Genomic DNA, 22,019 nt, shown 5'->3' on the forward strand with positions numbered 1-22,019 from the left:
TTGAAGACTCTCCAACCCCTCGTGACAACTTTCTTTCCAAGCTATCTCGATGCCATCAGCACAGTCGTCTCTTCATTGATTTAGATTGTAAATAGTTAATGCCCCAACTCTGGTGTTGGTGATACTCCACAGGTTGCATCTCACCAACCTGAAAAAAGTCCATTTATCCCTATGCTCTGCTTCATGTTAGCTCACCAATCCTTTATTCATGCTAATATGTTACCCCTGCACCATGTTCTCTTATCTTGTGCAGTAATCTTTGATGTTTTTCAACATAATGAAATATTATTAAATGGAAATTATTTCTTTACAAAATTAAAAGCCAATTGTTACAAATAGATCAGATCAATGTTGCTGCAGATACTTCAAATTCATCAGCAGCTCACATCTGGAGTGAAAGGATGACATGAAAGTCGCCATAGTCCCAGAGGACCATAGGCTGCTTTCCCCTTTGGGGGGGGGGGGGGGGGGAAGCTGACTGGTGGTGATTTAACCTGAGGATCACAACACCTCAGGCGGGGGTCAAGGTTGAGAAGGGCCTTCATGAATACCCTCAGTCGGTACTGGAATTAATACCACGCTGTTGGCGTCACTTTGCATTACAAGCCTGCCGTCCAGCCAGCTAATGTCTCAACAAGTGTTCAATCCAGTTCCCAAGCAAGTTTTCACTTCAAAATCAACAATATCTTTATTAAATGTTAGCTATTTAATTGCCCATCTTTGAAAGGAAGTATCAGCATTTTTAATAGCAAAAGCACCCAATTTGTTTTCCCAATTAAGGGGCAATTTAGCTTGGCCAATCCACCTACTCTGCACATCTTTGGGCTGTGGGGGTGAAACTCACATAGACATGGGGAGAATGTGTAAATTCCACAAGGGCAGTGACCCATGATCGAACCCGGTCCTTGGCGTCGTGAGGAAGCAGTGCTTACCACTGCACTACCGTGCCACCCCTTTCAATAGCAAAGGCCTGATAAAAGGTTGACACATTCTTACCAAATTCTAGGTTCATTTTTTAATTAAATTCAGGATTGGTGGCATGTCACAGTTTGCTCAAGGGGCCATGTTGTTGTGGCAACATGCACTTTTTACATGCGTGTCTGCACCCATGAAATTCAAGATGTAAAACATCATCATTCACAGCACTGGTTTAGAATATCAGACCCATGCAACGGGAGGTGATTAATATCCAAGCAATAGGAATAACATCAGAGATTCAAAAATATCTTTTCATAATCAAATTGATTGACCTTTAAATAGTGCGTGCAGAACGTGATTGTGTAGTTAAAATACATGCGGTTAATTGTCTCCAGGTATGCAACTTTAGAACTTTAGAATGATATCATTGTCAAAGTGTTTCTAATTCCATAACTACAATTGCTAACAACATTTCCCCATTGCATTTATAAAGGAAAGGTTTGAGCACTCCTGCAAACCGTGATACAAGATGAAGACTGTTTTAGCACTTCTGTTTATGATTTACTTCTTTGCTCCTCCAGGTAAAACTTTATTTTTTTTTACAAGTTCAGACTTAAGTTTGACATCGTACCTCTCATGATTCAAAAATATAGCAATTAACATTTTGGTGCTTTACAAATATATTTTGAGAACATAGAGCACGTGGGTGGATATGAACGACAATTGAACAAGTTTTCTCTGCAGTTGGGAACCGCGAACGATGGGGCGGCACAGTGGTTAGCATTGTTTCTTCACAGCGCCAGGGACCCGGGTCCGATTCCTGGCTTGGGTCACTGCCTGTGCGGAGTCTGCACGTTCTCTCCCTGTCTGCGTGGGTTTCCTCCGGTTCCTCCAGTTTCCTTCCATAAGCCCCAAAAGATGTGCTTGTTAGGTGAATTGGACATTCTGAATTCTCCCTCAGTGTACCCGAACAGGCACCGGAATGTGGTGATTAGGGGATTTTCACAGTAACTTCATTGCAGTGTTAATGTGAGCCTACTTGTGACAATAATAAAGACCATTATTAGGATGGGACAAAAAGAGAAAATGCTGGAAAAGCTCAGCAGGCCTGGCAGCGTCTGTGGAGACAGAAAATGGAGTTAGTGTTTGGAGTCTGTATGACTCTAATGTAGTTCTGACCGAGTGAGTCTGTAAAAGACGGGTGACCACCTCCTGGTGCTCTTTTCCATCTGTGTGGTCATTCTTAAACTCAATGGGGAAGCCCTCACCTCCTTCGCTTATTGTGTAAATGACTAATCCTTAACATTAGTTTGGATGAACTCAGTCTAGCTGAGTATCACTTTCTCAGTGATTTGGGGCATAAGGTGATGTATTGAATGGGGGAAGATTTTTGTGCTGTTGTGAAGAATCGTCCGGTCACATTGAGGAAAATCGTGCAGGGAACACTGCATGCCCTCAATTTTCAATTTTCTCCATCCTTTGCATCCAGGTTCATCAGCCCCCTTCCACTTTGCTCCTGCTGCCTCTGCACCTCTTTTTACCCACACTCCACCTTTACGATATTGATTAAAAACTACCACTCTGACTTTTGGTCATCTGACTTAATATCTTCTGTGCCTCGGTGCCCTATTCCATAGAATCATAGAATTTACTGTGCAGAAGGAGGATATTCTGCCCATCGAATCTGCACCGCTCATTGGAAAGAGTACCCCACTTAAACCAATGCCTCCATCCTATCCCCGTAATTCCACCCAACCTTTTGGACACAAAGGGGCAATTTAGCATGGCCAATCCACCTAACCTGCACATCTTTGGACTGTGGGAGGAAACCGGAGCACCCAGAGGAAACCCACGCAGACACGAGGAGAACATGCAGACTCCACTGTGACCCAAGCCAGGAATCGAACCTGGGATCCTGGAGCTGTGAAGCAACTGTGCTAACCACTGTGCTACCGTGCTGCCCCTACTTTCATCTTACTAAGTTCTAGTGAAGTGCCTTGGAATGCTTTATTACTTTAAAGATGCTATATAAATATAAGTTGTTTTCGTCAATGGAGATTATTGGTAGGAGCGTGATGAGGCTGTGGTGAATTAGGCAGTAGCCGAGGTTAGTCGTAAAGTTGCTAAGTTATGGCAGTTGAAGATGCATTAACTGACCGCAACCATTTGTTGAAGGTCATTTAATTTCTTGTGGCACTGCATCCAAGTCACTGACGCTTTGCACCTGGCATTGACCTTCAAGGACATCTATTCCCACTGCATTTTGAGCAAGTGCCTGGAGGACCTATATTCCCCACTGCTGATCTGCAACATCTTTTCTGCATGGCTACCAACACCTGCTTCAACAAGTACAGGCCAACTTTATCTGAGACCGCAAAGTTACAATTATGGGTCATCTGCTGATACATGCAGCAAATGAACATCGTGGTCAGCCCTGGCTGCAGGCAGCAATCATGCAGATCTGCAGGCAACAGAAAGTTGCTGCAGTATATTGAATGGACGTGAATCAAACATGCACTGTGGTCACGCACTCATTTCCCAGGGCAATCCAGTTTACCCTTATCCCCCACGTATTTTCCAGATTATTCTATTTCTTTCAGGCATTCTGGCAACTTTTCTTGTCACAGGAATGCATTGCTTCAGAGTGTGTTGGAGACCGATTCAATTCTGGCTTTTGAAAGAGGATTGATCATTATCTGAGGAGGAAATATTTGCAGGGCTATGCAGAAAAGGCAGGGGGTGGGGAGGTAGCACAAGGTGATTTGCTCTTACACAGAGCCAGCAAAGGGCAGCATGCTGGCACAGTGGTTAGCATTGCTGCCTACGGCGCTGAGGACCCGGGTTCGAATCCCGGCCCTGGGTCACTGTCCGTGTGGAGTCTGCACATTCTCCCCATGTCTGCGTGGGTTTCACCCCCACAACCCAAAGATGTGCAGGATAGGTGGATTGGCCACACTAAATTGCCCCTTAATTGGAAAAAATAATTGGATACTCTAAATTTAAAAAAAAAGAATAAAACACAGAGCCAGCATGGGCACATCTGGCCGAATGGCCTCCTTCTGTGCGGTGACCATTCTATGATTCCCTGTTCCTTTCCTCAGGGTGTTTCCCCCTCCCGCCCCCCTCAATGCCATATGGAATTAATGCATTCCATTTGGAATAGGAAAGCTCAAATTATTATAGTTGGATAAGATATATCTTAGATTTTTATATTAGATATATATTCTTATGCTCACCGGCTGGGAATATAAAACGGGGAAACCTGTTAAATCTTCTTTCACTAGAGATATCGGACTAAAAAGTGTGGCATGATTTAAAGTCCCACTGTCTGGCCTGTGGAAGATTTTGGGATAGAATGCTGGAGTTTTAACTTTGGCTATTTAGCCAAATGGTTGTTGACACCATTTCTCCAGGGTTTCTGTTGACCTTCAAGGCAGGGGATTGGGAAAATGTACTTCACAGAATCCCTACAGTGCAGAAGGGGGCCATTCGGTCCATTGAGTCTGCACCGACCCTCTGAAAGAGTACTCCATCCAAACCCACTGCCCCGTCCTATACCTATAACCCTTTAACCTAACCTATACATCCCTGGACACTCAGGGACAATTTAGCATGGCCAATCCACCTAACCTGCACATCTTTGGATTGTGGGAGGAAAACGGAGCACCCGGAGGAAACCCCCCTAGACATGGGAAGAAAGTGCAAACTGCCAACTACTGTGCCACCATGCCGCCTCTTGGAAATCCCATGTGCTTCTTCCTAGGTTAAATTTGAAGGTGACATAAATGACTTTATTAACTAACAAAAAATCAATGGGCTAGATTCACCGTTTTTGAGACTAAATGTTGACGCCAGCGGAGGAACTGTGGCGTTTTACAACAAAGGAATCAGTGCCGACCCTTCACTGATCCTGTGCCTGTTGAGTAAAACTTCCGGCTCCCACGATATGAAGGATGGAGAATGGCTGGGTCTGTGGCCGCGCATGCGCACGACGACAACCTGCAGCGGTCGCGCCGTAAAGCATGGCACCGGCCGTGCGCGGACCCAACCTGCCAGATAGTGACCCCCTGTCCATCCCTCACCAGTCCGCCCCCCCCCCCCCCCCCCCCCCCCAGCCCTCACGGAAGCTCGCCCCGACCAGCAGCATGGCTCCCATCCGACTGTGATGTTGCTGGGCACAGTCCGCAGCTGCCACGCCGGGTTCCCGACTGCTGAGACCACACGTCAACCACGCAGTCGGGAACTCGGCCCATCGGGGGCAGGCCTTCAGGTGATGCGCCAATGGCATTCCAACGGCGTGCCCGCACGATGTGGTGACGCCATTTTGGCGGGGGCGGAGGATACAAAACCAGCGTCAAACCTGCACCACCGCCGATTTGGGCATCAAAAGGGATTCTCCGTCCGATCGCCGATTACAAAATCGGTGTCAGGGATCGGAGAATCCCGCCCAATGTATTTTTCAATAGCTGTACGTTAATGACCTAAGGTGATTAAGCATCCCAATGTTATGTGCATATGTACAATTAAATACCCATTAATGAAACATTTTTGTGTTTAAGGCTATGTCATAAGACACGATTTGATCATGTTTGGTTTATTCCATACCAAGAAATTACCCAAGGCAATTTTGTAAATTTCTCACAATTTTATATTCATATTGAGGTCCATTGTTAAAATCTTAAATATTCAATGTTTCATGTTACTTCAGTAAATAAACAGATTAGGAGAGCTGGATAATGTATAACTCTGGGAACTGGCCTTAAATTCCACCCAGTCTAAGTGGGCGAAAAGTTCACTTCCAGCTATAAGAGTCCTGCTTGAAATAAATTTGGGCAGTATCAGTTTATCTTTATATTTATGCGTCCACAGGATGTGGGCATCACTGAATAGGCTGGCATTTGTTGCCCATCCTTAACTGCCCTTGAGAAGCTGGTGCGGAGCTACGTTTTTGAACCGCTCAGTCCCTATGGTGTAGGTACATCCACACTCCCTGTACATAAGAACATAAGAACATAAGAACTAGGAGCAGGAGTAGGCCATCTGGCCCCTCGAGCCTGCTCCACCATTCAATTAGATCATGGCTGATCTTTTGTGGACTCAGCTCCACTTTCCGGCCCAAACATCATAACCCTTAATCCCTTTATTCTTCAAAAAACTATCTATCTTTACCTTAAAAACATGTAATGAAGGAGCCTCAATTGCTTCACTGGGCAAGGGATTCCATAGATTCACAACCCTTTGGGTGAAGAAGTTCCTCCTAAACTCAGTCCTAAATCTACTTCCCCTTATTTTGAGGCTATGACCCCTAGTTCTGCTGTCACCCGCCAGTGGAAACAACCTGCCCGCATCTATCCTATCTATTCCCTTCATAATTTTAAATGTTTCTATAAGATCCCCCCTCATCCTTCTAAATTCCAACGAGTACAGTCCCAGTCTACTCAACCTCTCCTCATAATCCAACCCCTTCAGCTCTGGGATTAACCTAGTGAATCTCCTCTGCACACCCTCCAGCGCCAGTACGTCCTTTCTCAAGTAAGGAGACCAAAACTGAACACAATACTCCAGGTGTGGCCGCACTAACACCTTATACAATTGCAACATAACCTCCCTAGTCTTAAACTCCATCCCTCTAGCAATGAAGGACAAAATTCCATTTGCCTTCTTAATCACCTGTTGCACTTGTAAACCAACCTTCTGTGACTCATGCACTAGCACACTCAAGTCTCTCTGAACAGCGGCATGCTTTAATATTTTATCGTTTAAATAATAATCCCGTTTGCTGTTATTCCTACCAAAATGGATAACCTCACATTTGTCAACATTGTATTCCATCTGCCATACCCTAGCCCATTCACTTAACCTATCCACATCCCTCTGCAGACTTCCAGTATCCTCTGCACTTTTCGCTTTACCACTCATCTTAGTGTCATCTGCAAACTTGGACACATTGCCCTTGGTCCCCAACTCCAAATCATCTATGTAAATTGTGAACAATTGTGGGCCCAACACGGATCCCTGAGGGACACCACTAGCTACTGATTGCCAACCAGAGAAACACCCATTTATCCCAACTCTTTGCTTTCTATTAATTAACCAATCCTCTATCCATGCTACTACTTTACCCTTAATGCCATGCATCTTTATCTTATGCAGCAACCTTTGTGTGGCACCTTGTCAAAGGCTTTCTGGAAATCCAGATATACCACATCCATCGGCTCCCCGTTATCTACTGCACTGGTAATGTCCTCAAAAAATTCCACTAAATTAGTTAGGCATGACCTGCCCTTTACGAACCCATGCTGCGTCTGCCCAATGGGACAATTTCTATCCAGATGCCTCGCAATTTCTTCCTTGATGATAGATTCCAGCATCTTCCCTACTACCGAAGTTAAGCTCACTGGCCTATAATTTCCTGCTTTCTGCCTACCTCCTTTTTTAAACAGTGGCGTCACGTTTGCTAATTTCCAATCCACCGGGACCACCCCAGAGTCTAGTGAATTTCGGTAAATTATCACTAGTGCATCTGCAATTTCCCTAGCCATCTCTTTTAGCACTCTGGGATGCATTCCATCAGGGCCAGGAGACTTGTCTACCTTTAGCCCCATTAGCTTGCCCATCACTCCCTCCTTAGTGATAACAATCCTCTCAAGGTCCTCACCTGTCATAGCCTCATTTCTATCAGTCGCTGGCATGTTATTTGTGTCTTCCACTGTGAAGACCGACCCAAAAAACCTGTTCCGATCCTCAGCCATTTCCTCATTTCCCATTATTAAAACTCCCTTCTCATCCTCCAAAGGACCAATATTTACCTTAGCCACTCTTTTTTGTCTTATATATTTGTAAAAACTTTTACTGTCTGTTTTTATATTCTGAGCAAGTTTACTCTCATACTCTATCTTACTCTTCTTTATAGCTTTTTAGTAGCTTTCTGTTGCCCCCTAAAGATTTCCCAGTCCTCTAATCTCCCAGCAATCTTTGCCACTTTATATGCTTTTTCCTTCAATTTGATACTCTCCCTTATTTCCTTAGATATCCACGGTCAATTTTCCCTCTTTCTTCCGTCCTTCCTTTTTGTTGGTATAAACCTTTGCTGAGCACTGTGAAAAATCGCTTGGAAGGTTCTCCACTGTTCCTCAACTGTTCCACCATAAAGTCTTAGCTCCCAGTCTACCTTAGCTAGTTCTTCTCTCATCCCCTTGTAATCTCCTTTGTTTAAACACAAAACACTAGTATTTGATTTTACTTTCTCACCCTCCATCTGTATTTTAAATTCCACCATATTGTGATCGCTCCTTCCGAGAGGATCCCTAACTATGAGATCATGAATCAATCCTGTCTCATTACACAGGACAAGATCTAGGACCGCTTGTTCCCTCGTAGGTTCCATTACATACTGTTCTAGGAAACTATCGCGGATACATTCTATAAACTCCTCCTCAAGGTTGCCTTGACCGACCTGGTTAAACCAGTCGACATGTAGATTAAAATCCCCCATGATAACTGCTGTACCATTTCTACATGCATCAGTTATTTCTTTGTTTATTGCCTGCCCCACCATATCGTTACTATTTGGTGGCCGATAGACTACTCCTATCAGTGACTTTTTCGCCTTACTATTCCTGATTTCCACCCAAATGGATTCAACCTTATCCTCCATAGCACCGATGTCAACCCTTACCATTGCCCGGATGTCATCCTTAAATAACAGAGCAACACCACCTCCCTTACCATCCACTTTGTCCTTCCGAATAGTTTGATACCCTCGGATATTTAACTCCCAGTCGTGACCATCCTTTAACCATGTTTCAGTAATGGCCACTAAATCATAGTCATTTACGATGATTTGTGCCATCAACTCATTTACTTTATTCCGAATACTACGAGCATTCAGGTAAAGTACACTTATGTTGGTTTTTTTACCTCTGTTTTGAATCTTAACATCTCCAGTTTTATTCTTTTTGTTATTACTGGGCCTATTCACTGAGCTCCCCTCAGTCACTGTACCTTGTACTATCGCCCTTTTAGATTTTTGACTATGTCTTCTCTGCCTTGCACCTTTCCCCTTACTTCCTTTTGCTTCTGTCCCTGTTTTACTACCTTCCAACTTCCTGCATCGGTTCCCATCCCCCTGCCACATTAGTTTAAACCCTCCCCAACAGCTCTAGAAAACACCCCCCCTAGGACATCGGTTCCAGTCCTGCCCAGGTGCAGACCGTCCGGTTTGTACTGGTCCCACCTCCCCCAGAACCGGTCCCAATGCCCCAGGAATTTGAATCCCTCCCTCTTGCACCATCTCTCGAGCCACGCATTCATCCTATCTATCCTGACATTCCTACTCTGACTAGCTTGTGGCACTGGTAGCAATCCTGAGATTACTACCTTTGAGGTCCTACTTTTTAGTTTAACTCCTAACTCCCTGAATTCCGCTTGTAGGACCTCATCCCGTTTTTTACCTATATCGTTGGTGCCTATGTGCACTACGAAAGCTGGCTGTTCACCCTCCCCCCTCCCTTAACGAAGGAAGGGAGTTCCAGGATTTTGGCCAAGTGACAGTGAATTCAGAATGTCCAATTCACCTAACAGCATGTTTTTCACGACTTGTGGAGGAAACCGGAGCACCCGGAGGAAACTCACACAGGGAGAAGGTGCAGACTCCGTACAGCCAGTTAGCATAGTGGGACATGGAGTGCTTTTGAGGTAGGGGTCGAGACACATTGCTTGTGTAAAGAAGTGTTCCATTCTCTAATATAATAGGGTTAGAAATAAAATAGGTTTTGAGTAAGAAATAGGTGGGACAAAGACAAAAGGTAGGTTTGTGATCGGGAAACAGGAGAGATTGAATGAAAGAAGCTATGACATCTGCAGCTTGTGCATTCAAAAGAGATTATTCTCTCTCTCAATGTGGCCATATGCTGACATACCAGTTTCTTCCAGTCACCTAAGAGATTTTCCATTGTTGGTTTCATATTTTGTCCAGACCCTCATATAGAAAACCAAAGCAGCCTGGTTCTTGAGTGCTTGTTTTAAAAATGCATCAAAGGTATTTTTACTTAAACTCTTTAACAAGTTGTTTCGAACTGAAAGTATTATGGAGCACAGTGGTGGCACAGTGATTATCAGCACTGCTGCCTCACCGCGCCAGGGACCCGAGTTCATTTCTGGCCTTGGGTGACTGTCTGTGTGGAGTCTGCACGTTCTCCCCGGGCGTGATTCTCCGAACCCGGGAGAAATCGTGAGGCTGGCGTCAAAAACGGGCGGGTTTGACTCCAGCCTCCGCCCCCCCTACCAGGAACCGATTCTGGTCCCCGGTCGGGGCTAGCATCCCGCGGCCGTGAACTCCGGCATCGCGGGCTTAACGAATTTCGTTAAGCCCGCTTGCCAGAGTTTGCGACGGCTGACGCGTCACATGATGTCAGCCGCGCATGCGCGGATTGGAAGGCTCCAACCCGCGACTGCGCGGATGACGTCATCACGCATTTGCGTGAAACCCGCACATGCGCGGGCCGGTATGCCCCTCAGCCGCCCCACGAATGGATACAGCGGGGCGGCGGAAGGATAAAGAGTGCGCGGGGTAAGTACCCGCTGCCCGCGATCGGTGGGCACCGATCGCGGGCCCATGGCACCCTTGGCACGGCCGTGGTACTGCCGTGCCAATCGGTGCCATGGTTCCCCAGATCGCGACTTTACGGCCGTTTTTACGAACAGTCAGACCAGGTGTGTTTGACGTTCATAAAAACGGTCGTAAAGGGCTTGGAATTCGGCCCATCGGCCAGCTGAGAATCGCTGCTCGCCGTAAAAAAAACGGTGGGCAGCGATTCGTGTCGGGAGGCGGGCGTGGGGGGGGGGGGGGGGGGGGGGGGGGGGGGGAGAATAGCGGGAGGGCGTCAGACCACCGTGGCCGTAAAAATTTACGACGCCCGCTATTCTCCGCACTGTCGTGAGTGCGGAGAATCGCCCCCCTTTGCGTGGGTTTCCTCTGGGTGCTCCGGTTTCCTCCCACAGTCCAAAGATGTGCAGGTTAGGTGGATTAGCCATAATAAAGTGCCTCTTAGGGTCCAAAGATGTGTAGGTTAGGTGGCGTTTCCGGGTTATGGGGTTAGGGTGGGGGAGTGGATCTAAGTCGGGTGCTCTTTCAGAGGGTCGCTGCAGACACGATGGGCCGAATGGCTTCCTTCTGCATGTAGAGATTCTACGATCAGTGTGTGACACTTAATCTGAAAAGTTCTGAAACTGCAGGGCAGCGCCAGGCAGAAGCCAGGTGTCACCATTATTGTTACAGGGAAAATCAGAGGAATATTGGCAGCCCTCGCAAAACCCTTGGCAGCCAACAACAGCAGGCTTGGCAGGGCCCCAATAATAGACTGATTGCTCTGTGTTCTGAGACAATGGGGGTCTGAAAAACTTTTCTTAACTCCTCACAACCTTGGGGAAGGAATCAGAGAAAGTAAAATATTGGGAGTAAATAAATAAATGTGTAATCCCACTGGGTTCTAATTGGGAGGACAAGACAGGCAATGTAAGTTTAAAAATGGACACGATAGTTGATTTCAAACTTCATTTTAAAATAAGCATTCCCTTCAAGAATGCTAGTTCTCAATGGTGCCCCCAAATTGAATTTTCAATGCCAACAAGAAAATGCATTTATTTATTTATACGTTTTTTAAAATTTAAAGTATCCAATTTTTTTTTCCAATTAAGGGACAATTTAACGTGGCCAATCCACCTACCCTGGACATCTTTGGGTTGTGGGGATGAGTCCCACGCAGACATAGGGGGAATGTGCAAACTCCATACGGACAGTGACCCAGGGCCAGGATTGAACCCGGGTCTTTGGCGCCATGAGGCGACTGTGCTAACCACTGCACCATCGTGCATTTATAATGTGACTTAAAATTAATTCATAGAGGCCTGTCCACCATCTACAAGCCACAAGTCAGGAGTGTGATGAGTACTCTCCACTTGCCTGGATGACCATAGCTCCAATCATATCCTCCAACAGAAGCAACCCACTTGATTGATCTCCTATCCGCTACCTTAAACATTCACTCCCTCCACCACTGAAGAACAGTGGCAGCCGTGTGTACCACCTACAAGATACACTGCAGCAACTCACCGAGGCTCCTTCGACAGCACTTTCCAAACCCGCAATCACTAACACCAATGGACTGTAGTAGTTCAAGGAGGTGACTCACCACCATTGTCTCAAGAGCAAGTAGGGATGGTCAACATCGTGCTGGTGTAGCCGGCAAAGCAACTTCCCCATAAAAAAAGGACTCACTTGTGGGCCTGGTACTGAGTTTGGTGAAATTCGCAGACACATAAAACCACTCCAGAGTCACAGGGAGTGACTGACAGACAGAACCACTCCCTGGTGGTGGAGGGACTGACGGACTGAGCCTGAATAACAGGAACAGACTAAGAGATGGTGGTTTGGCCTTTATCGCTAAATCACAATTTTGCCTTCTCATCGTTTCAAAATCTATTCTTTCGTGGCATGTGGGCATCGTTGGGAGGGCCAGAGTTTTCTGCCCATCCCTAGCTGCCCTTGAACTGAGTGGAATGATAGGCCATTTCAGAGGTCAGTTCAGATTCAACCACATTTCTGTGGGTCTGGAGTCACATGTAGGCCAGACCAGGTGAGGATGGCAGATTTCCTTCCCTAAGTGACATTAGTGAACCAGATGTTGTGTTAATGACAATCAAGGATATTTTCATGGTCACCTGGCACATATTCTCCTCCCGCAATCTCCACATTTTGTTCCACCGCTCATACTTATCCTTTTAAAACATTTGATAGCATACCTGGTGCGCAACATCCATCACTAAATCCAGCTGAACCACCTCATGGATTATTGTGCCTCACTATCTTGTCAAAATGATCCCCTACTCCTGAAGCATTCATTATTAAGAACAAAGATGACCTTTGGCTTCTTTTCTCCACTATCAACCACCTCCTTCCGCACAAAATCTGATGTAAGGTCACCAAACTGAAACATTGGGTGGAATTTAATGACCTCCCCGAGGTGAATTTGGAGGCGGGGGGGGGGGGGGGGGGGTATTTAATCAGGCTAAAGGGTATGGGGTGGAGGCCTCTGCCCGATTAAGTACTCAACCAGTGGTGGACAGAGGAACAGAAGAAACGAAACCCCGTTGGGTTTGTTTGCGGACTCTATGGGGAGGCCAGCCACTGGCCACTTCAGTGCTTGATTGGGACTTAATACAGTGGGCAAAGAAGGCAATGCAGGTCTCTCATGACCTGGATTAAATCCCTCCCATTAATTCTGCTTTTCCCTCTCCAAGATGCTGCCATTCCTCCTGTGTATTTCCAGCATTTCATGTTTCTAGTTTAAGTGGAACTTTTCTTATCAATCCCACACCTGTGACAGAGAACGTTCTCCTCTCTGCAAATTGTTTTGTGTTATCGCGCTCAAAGCACTTCAGACGATTAAAAAAGTCATGAAGCCAGCTCAGAAAGAAATAGCAACTTTCCAACAGGCAGGAAATTTGCTTTGTACATGAAGTGTTAAAATTGTTGCTGTGTTTATTCTATTTGCAGTGGTCCCTTTACAATGTTACTCATGCGCCAACGAGGCGAGTAATAAAGTCTGTAATGCGAAGCCACCTGTAAATTGCACGGGCAATGAGGACAGGTGTATGGTATCCAAGGTCACCACAGAGATTTGTAAGTATACGTTTAAAATCTATTCTTTCCAATGCCACCATTGAACCTAATGAGACACCCATCCATGTTGTCGTTTTTTTCTGTGGCTTCAGATTTCTGCATCAAGCAATTACATAGAAAGAAGAGGTTATTCAATCCGGCTAGAATATACAGAGGTGTATAATGGAAATGGGGGGGCTGAATTCGCCACTTCGCAATGCCGGCAGCGAGAATTGCGATCAGGTGGAGAATAACCTGGAATGGAAAAATCGGGTTTTGCACCCGCCACCGATTCTGTCACCATGCTCAGCTCCCTCGTCGGTGGCATTATTGAATTTGCACCCTGCGAAGGCAGGTCCATGCAAAACCATAATTCGCAAGGATTTGAATATCATTAGCGGGTTGGGCACTTCATGCTCTACCCCTCCGTGAAGCTCCACCTCCCTTAGGCAGTGGTCTCGTAGGAGCAAATTGGTGCAAGTATTTACTTTTTAAAAAAATGTATTTTATTACAAACATGTATCAAAGCAGGTTACAGCAAATAAACCCGGGAAACATACTTCCCAACAATCAATTCTACAGTCAGTACAGATTTCCCCCCCTTTATCACCCTACCCCCCTCCCCCCACCACCCACCCCCCAGCGACGAACCTCCTCAAACACGGTCACAAACATCCCCCACCATTTCTAAAACTCCCCTGCTGAGCCCCATGACTCATACTTTATCTTCTCTAACCACAGGAAGTTGTACAGGTCACCCAACCATGTGGCTACCCCCAGTGGCGATGTCGACCGCCACTCCAGCAAAATTCGATGCTGTGCAATCAGAGAGGCGAAGGCCACGACATCGGCCTTCCTCCTCTCCATGAGCTCCGGCTTCTCTGAAACCCCACCAAAGGGTCCGGGTCCACCTCCTCCTCCACTATCCTGGCTAAGACCGCGACACTCCCACCCAGAATCTTCCCAATTTTTCACAACCCCAAAACATGTGTGTTTGATTCGCTGGCCCCGCCCACACCTCTCACTCTCATCTGCTACCCCCTGAAAGAACCCACTCATTCTCGCCCGAGTGATATGCACCCTGTGCACCACCTTAAACTGTATCAGGCTCATCCTTGCACAAGTGAAGGTCCCGTTTACCCTTCGCAATGCCTCACTTCATACTCCCCAATTGATCTCCCCTCCCAACTCCGCTTCCCATTGCTCCTTGATCTTCACCACCCGCTCACCTCCCTGCTCCCCAGCCACTTGTATATATCCCCAATTCTTCCCTCCCCTTCCACATCCGGAAGCAGCAGTTGCTCCAGCAGGGTGCATCCCAGAAACCTAGGGAACCACCTCCAGACCTTTCGCACAAAGTCCCTAACCTGCAGATACCTGAACTCACTACCGCTCAGCAGCTCTACCCTCTCCCTTAGCTCCTCCAGACTGCTGAACTCTTCCTCAAAATACAAATCCCTCACCTTGACCTGCCCCACCTCTCTCCACCTCCTGTATACACTATCCATTCCCCGCCCGCCCGGCTCAAACCCATGATTCTCGCACTGCGGCGTTATCACTGACATCCCTTCCATCTTAAAAAGCCTCCTCAGCTGATTCCATATCTTCACCCTGGACTGCACCACTGGGCTCCCTGAATATCTACTTGGAGCCATTGGCAATGCTACCGTCACCATAGCCCTCAAAATAGATACCTTACAAGATTCCTCCTCCATCCTAACCCACTATACCACTTCTCCTTCCCACCACCGCCGCACCTTGTCCATATTTGGCGCCCAATAATAATGGAGCAAGTTCAGCAACGCAAACCCCCCCATGCTGCCTCTGCCTCTGTAGCAGGGTCCTCCCCACCCTCCGCACCTTCCTCACCCATACAAAGTCCGAGATTATTGTGTCCACTTTACAAGAAAGACATTTGGTATAAAGATCGGGAGAGCCTGAAAGATAAACAAGAACCTCAGCAGAATATTCGTTTTCACCTCTTGGACCCTCCCCACCAACGTGTAGTGTATCCCACCTCCTAAGATCCTCCCTGGCCTCCTCCACCAGCTTTGTTAAGTTCCACTTATGGAGCCCCGTCCATTCCCTCGCTACCTGAATTCCAAATATCTAAACCTGTCCCTCGCTTCCAAGTCGAGAGCGATGCATCGGACGTCGCTCTGGCCGCCACCCTCAACCAGGCAGACAGGCAGGTGGCATTCTTTTCCCGCACCCTCCATGCCTCCGAAATTCGGCACTCCTCCATCGAAAAGGAGGCCCAAGCAATTGTAGAAGCTGTGCGACATTGGAGGCATTACCTGGCCGGCAGGAGATTCACTCTCCTCACAGACCAACGGTCGGTTACCTTCATGTTTAACAACACACAGCGGGGTAAGATCAAAAATGATAAAATCTTGAGGTGGAGGGTCGAGCTCTCCACCGACAACTATGAGATTTTGTATCACCCCGGTAAGCTCAACAAGCCCCCTGATGCCCTGTCCCGAGGTACATGTGCCAGCGCACAACTGGACCGACTCCGGACCCTGCACGACACTCTCTGTCACCCAGGTGTCACCCGTTTTTACCACTTAATTAAGGCCCACAATCTGCCCTACTCCATTGAGGAAGTCAGGGCTATCACCAGAGACTGCCAGGTCTGTGCGGAGTGTAAACCGCACTTCTACCGACCAGACCGTGCGCGCCTGGTGAAGGCCTCCCGCCCCTTTGAACACCTCAGCGTGGACTTCAAAGGGCCCCCCCCCCTCCACCGACCGCAACACGTATTTTCTTAGTGTGGTCGACGAATATTCCGATTCCCCTTTGCTGTCCCATGCCCCGATATGACATCTGCCACCATCATCAAAGGCCTCAACACCATCATCGCTCTGTTCAGTTTCCCTGCCAACGTCCACAGCGACCGGGGATCCTCATTTATGAGCGATGAGCTGCGCCAGTACCTGCTCAACAGGGGCATTGCTTCGAGCAGGACGACCAGCTATGGGCAGGTGGAGCGGAAGAATGGGACGGTCTGGAGGGCTGTCCAGCTGGCCCTATGGTCCAGAAATCTCCCAGTCTCCCGCTGGCAGGAGGTCCTCCCCGACGCACTTCACTCCATTCGGTCTCTCCTATGCACTGCGACTAACGAAACCCCCCATGAACATCTCTCTGCCTTCCCCAGGAAGTCCACCTCCTGGGTTTCGCTCCCAACATGGCTGGCAGCTCCAGGACCCGTTCTCCTCCGTAAACACGTGTGACTCCACAAGGCGGACCCGTTGGTTGAGAGGGTACAGCTACTCCACGCAAACCTGCAGTATGCCTACGTAGCGTACCCCGATGGCCACCAAGACACAGTCTCCCTCAGGGACACCCCCGCCCCTCTGCCCCGGCGCCACCCTCCCTTCTCCCGGCGCACTCCACCGCAGCCCCCGCTCCAGGATAATCCGTCCTCCCCTTGCTGCCACCCCGGGATGAAGAGGATTTCAACACACTCCCGGAGTCACCGAAGACCAAGCCGACGCCTGAGTCGCCACCAGCACTGCAGCGCTCTCAACGACAGACCAAGGCGCCCGATCGTCTAAATTTGTAACCTTCTCTGTAATTTTTAAAAGCAATCTGTATGTATATAGTTTTCCACCACCGCCGCTGGACTCATTTTTAACAGGGGGTGAATGTGGTAGTCATTCCGGCCAGTGGTTACACCGCCCGCTAGGCAGGTGATTGCTCTGAACTCTCGCTGGCAGAGTGCTGGCTCATTGCAAGTTCTGAATTATGAAAAGGATAGTGCCCCCAACAGAAACACAAATCGCGCGCTATTCAGTCCCGGCAGGAACACTTTGACTGGGATTCTCCGGTCCGGCATGCCATTCGCTGGCGGCAGGATTCTATACTCCCACTGCCTGTCAATGGGATTTCCCATTGTTGCCAACCCACGCCGCTGGGAACCCCACTGGTGCAAGTGAGCTGCTGGCAGGAAAGGTGAATCACAACGACGGGAGAATTTCTGCCTTAGTCTCCCAAACGGAGATTCCTGGCCAGGGTGTTATCAGAGACAATTCAGTTATTTGAAATGGTTGGGCGCAAGGGAAATGACCCACATCATCCTTCCCGACCACTGTTTTTAAAGGGCCCGATCTCGGGATTCCTGGCGTTGCCAGCCTTTTCCGGCCCCGCCTCACCAGCAAGATGCCATGGGCCACGCCTGCAGATGTTTTCTGCACAGAGAGCTGTGCAATGTGGCGAGAAAAGCCAGCTGTGCAGTTGGTGAGCCAAACGCCCATTTTCCCACCTCATCCTGCACAAGAAACGGAAAATTCCACCCCATGTGTTCACTGCCTGAGATGAATTTCTGGCCCTTTAAGTGTTTTTTCTTTATGCAATGTAGGTAATATTCAAAATACATTAGGAGGATTGATGATTGTCTACAACACTGAGCTAAACTATAAATAATGATTAATAATGTTACATTATACAATAAAACAAACTTGCAAAAAAACATTTAAAAAATATTTGAGAGTCCAAAATTATAATTTTCCAATTAAGGGGCAATTTAGCGTGGCCAATCCACCTACCCTGCACATCTTTGTGTTGTGGGGGGAGAATGTGCAAACTCCACACAGTCACCCGAGGCTGGGATCCAACACGGGCCCTCAGCACTGTGAGGCAGCAGGGCTAACCACTGCACCACCGTGCCCCCCCCCCCCCCCCCCCCCCCCCCCCACCCACAAAAAAAAAAATTATATACTCTTTCCATGTTGTTTTGGCACATACATAATAACCTTGGATGGAAGGTGATGGCCTGGTCCTGTGCCTCTGCTAGTAAAGCCTTATTCAGTTGGCAATAGACAATGAAAGCAGCCAGTGATTTATTGCAGCAAGTCTGGCCAACTCTTGTGGCACAGCACCCAAAGTGTTCCTGTTATTCTCCCAATAAAATTGGCTACTTTTTGTGAGAATCGTATGTGGAACTCCTCTCTGCAAACACACAAGAGCAGTCAGATAATGTTCAACAATGTTTAAAGTATAAGCATGACTGATACTTGAAAACTAACAACTAAATTATTTTTCCTCCCCGTCATTCTAGTTGGACAACAAATAACTACTTTGAAAAAAGGGTGCATTAAAAGTGCAGAGTGTACTGGAACCATCAGTATCCTTTTCATCAGTACAGGGACTGAATGCTGCAAGACCAACTTATGCAATATAAGTGGCTCGGCTGGCGTCGGTGAAAGCAAATTGTTGCTGATAGCAAGCTTCCTCTACGTAACCTTCAAGTTTTTTAACATGTAGGATGCAGCACATGCCTGAGAAATTTACACATTGAGACTAATGACTTACTGATTTCACTTACAGCTAAGGCTCAATATCAAAATTGATTTTTGCTCAAGTTTCATGCGCTGACTTATTACAATGATCCCATATTGACCACAATGTCACCACCTACCTAAACCAAGATTAATAAGTTAAGTTAAAGGAGCCTAGGTAGAGCAGCACGGTGGCACAGTGGTTAGCACAGCTGCCTCACGGCGCTGAGGTCCCAGGTTCGATCCCGGCTCTGGCTCACTGTCCGTGTGGAGTTTGCACATTCTCCCCGTGTTTGCGTGGGTTTCGCCCCCACAACCCAAAAGATGTGCAGGGTAGGTGGATTGGCCACGCTAAATTGCCCCTTAATTGGAAAATGGAATTGGGTACTCTAAATATATTTTTAAAAAGGAGCCTAGGTATAAACTGTACACTTACTGACCTCATCATCAATATTGCTCATGAGCACGGCATGTATAGTTTAATTTGTAACTGTTGGATAAGTGTTAAAAGTGAATGATGTTGTGGCACGATTAAAATAAAGGACTTAAAATTTTCCCTAAAATGGTACAGAGATAAATTCGGTATTGGCATTTGCTGGCACAAATATTTATCCTCATGTTATTGGAGTGACATGGTTGTGTTCAATTGTAATGTAAAAAAAAAAGTAAATTGCTATAACACATTATGAATTTTTGTGATTCTTTACTGGAACTGCAATTAGAAACATGTAATCGTACTGTTTGTAAAGGATCTATTTGGTTAATTTTACTAGAATTATCAACATAATTTACTATGGTTATAATGCAAGATAGAGGATCATGGCTAATGAAGATGATGTAACGGCCTTGCCCTTCCTTATTCTACAATTTTCTCCAACCTTACAACCCTTTGCGATCTCTGCATTGCTCCATTTTGCAATTCTAGTCACTCCACTATTAAAAGGCTTTGCCTTCCGCTGCCTGGGCCTTAAACTCTGTCAGCCACTCCCTAAATCTCTCCACTTCTCTACCTGTTTCCCTTCTTAAGACATTCCTTGAAGTCCAACTAACGAGCTTTGTTCATTTGTCCCAGCATCTCTTCATGTGCCTCAGTGTCAAATTTTGTTTGATAAGACAACTTAGGATATTGGTTTGTTCTGCCAATAATTAATAAATGCATTACAATAGCTTTGAGTGGTTTTATTCATTGTGTGGAAATGCCGGCGTTGGACTGGGGTGGGCACAGTAAGAAGTCTTACAACACCAGGTTAAAGTCCAACAGGTTGGTTTGGAATCACTAGGTTTCAGAGTGCAGCTCCTTCATCACTGTTGTAACCTGCCTGCTTACCATTGGCTGGGGACTAATGACAATCCCACAATCCTTTGGGAGTATGAGCTTCCCCAATGAGGGGGGCGGAAAAATCATTAGCAGACTCCCTGCATAAATAGAGCTGGCCAGTTTATTTCTTTGTTTCCTGAAAACTTGTGCTGGATTCTTTGTGGCCCTCACAAAAAACACTCACCTGATGAAGAAGCTGCGCTCCGAAAGCTAGTGATTCCAAACAAACCTGTTGGAGTTTAACCTAGTGTTGTAAGACTTTTTACTTTATTCATTGTAGTACCAAATGTATTGTTAAGATCCTGGACAAGACCCAACAATTTGCAATAAGGAGAGGCTGTTTCACCACAGGAGTGATAACACTGACCTACCTTTTATGTTTTTTTTTGTTTTTGTCTTAATTTGAAAGTAGCCAATTATTTTCTTTCCCCAATTAAGGGGCAATTAAGTGTGGCCAATTCATCTACCCTGCACATATTTTGGGTCATTGGGGTGAGACCCACACAAACACAGGGAGAATGTGCAAACTCCACACGGACAATGACCGGGGGCTGTGAGGCAGCAGTACTAACCACTGTGCCACCGTGCCGCCCTGATCAATCTTTTTTGTTAAAACAAGCTTTAATTTTAACACAGAATTGATCGCATTAGCAACGAAGTAACAGCTTTGCAGTTAACAGTCCAAACAGTTCTTCAGTGAAAGGGGATAAACTTTAATTTACTACCTGCACCTGCCACTATATATTCCAATTAATTAGAGTTTCAAAGACCACTTATAAATAAAGTTAGCAATCAGATTTACTTGCTTTCTTGATGTAGTATCGTTGGAAAGAACCTTTCCAGAGCCAGCTTGAAGAACTGTCTTGTCAGGCATTTCTGATGGACTTACAATCCCGTGGCAAGCTGCAAACCTACACACAGACTTGGCTCCATCCATTAATTATATCATAAGGCATTCTTCTATTGCTTAAGATGACCCATGGCCTGTTTAGCTAGGACTAACACAATCCCTCAAAAATTATCTACACCAAAGGATGCACCAAAATCAAAACCTGCTCCTGGGCCTGGCAAAACACGCCATTAACAGGTCCAGGCAGCGAGCGACCAAGCAGATCATCTAGCCGGACTGCCTGCCCCTCTTCCACGGCTTTATTCAGGCCGGGTGTCCCTGGAAAAGGAGCAAGCAGTGTCAACAAACACTCTTGAGGCCTTTTGTGCCCGGTGGACGCCTCGGGTGTTGGATTGCTTTATCGACAATTCTTTTCCATTATGATTTGATGTTGATAAATTTCCATTGGTCTTTGTTATTTTTGGGCAGGGCCCCGACCAGAAGTGGTCCTTTTTAATTTGTTCCTGGGTTAATTTCTATTATTCTATTACATTGATTGGACTAAAATAAATACTTCAAAATCAAAACAATATTCCATAGCCATCTCTTTGTTAACAAATAAATGGTTAAAATCAATGGTTACCTCACATTTGTAGGAGTTTGCTTAATTGTGCAGATGGAATCATAGAGTCATAGAATTTACAGTGCAGAAGGCCATTTAGCCCTTCGAGTCTCCACGGCCCTTGGAAAGAGCACCCTACTTAGCTGCTGCATTTCCTAGAAGAATGATTACACTTCAAAAAGTACTTAATTAGCTATAAAGTTCTTCAGAAGTCCAGAGACTGCGAAAGGTGCTATATAAATACAAGTTTCTCTTTATATTACCAGTTGGATCCAGCTGCTTGATCCTTGCAATAGTTGCTAGATTTCATTGAATTCAAATTGTTACCAAAAGATCAGGAATGGAATCTCATCTCATTTGCATATTATAATTAGGACTTGACCCCCACACAC

The 22,019-nt window shown here is 46.4% G+C and overlaps 1 protein-coding gene across 1 annotated transcript; it reads left to right on the forward strand.

The window, feature by feature from the left end:
* The first annotated feature begins 1,347 nt into the window (after positions 1–1,347).
* On the forward strand, positions 1,348–19,052 carry LOC119972116 (lymphocyte antigen 6E-like). Its single transcript, XM_038808454.1, has 3 exons — positions 1,348–1,499; positions 13,475–13,600; positions 18,639–19,052. Exons 1-3 carry the CDS (start codon positions 1,448–1,450, stop codon positions 18,842–18,844), a joined length of 384 nt encoding a protein of 127 aa, XP_038664382.1. The 5' UTR covers positions 1,348–1,447; the 3' UTR covers positions 18,845–19,052.
* The last annotated feature ends 2,967 nt before the right edge of the window (positions 19,053–22,019 follow it).

This window comes from Scyliorhinus canicula, chromosome 10 (genome assembly GCF_902713615.1).
Source record: "Scyliorhinus canicula chromosome 10, sScyCan1.1, whole genome shotgun sequence".
Taxonomy (NCBI): Eukaryota; Metazoa; Chordata; class Chondrichthyes; order Carcharhiniformes; family Scyliorhinidae; genus Scyliorhinus; species Scyliorhinus canicula.

What these genes read in the sequence shown, in the direction of transcription:
- LOC119972116 (XM_038808454.1), top strand. Translation starts at nt 1,448, where the DNA reads ATGAAGACTGTTTTAGCACTTCTGTTTATGATTTACTTCTTTGCTCCT. An exon ending in TTACTTCTTTGCTCCTCCAG is followed by an intron (nt 1,500 to 13,474) that starts GTAAAACTTTAT and finishes TTCTATTTGCAG; the next exon opens with TGGTCCCTTTACAATGTTAC. An exon ending in CAAGGTCACCACAGAGATTT is followed by an intron (nt 13,601 to 18,638) that starts GTAAGTATACGT and finishes CCGTCATTCTAG; the next exon opens with TTGGACAACAAATAACTACT.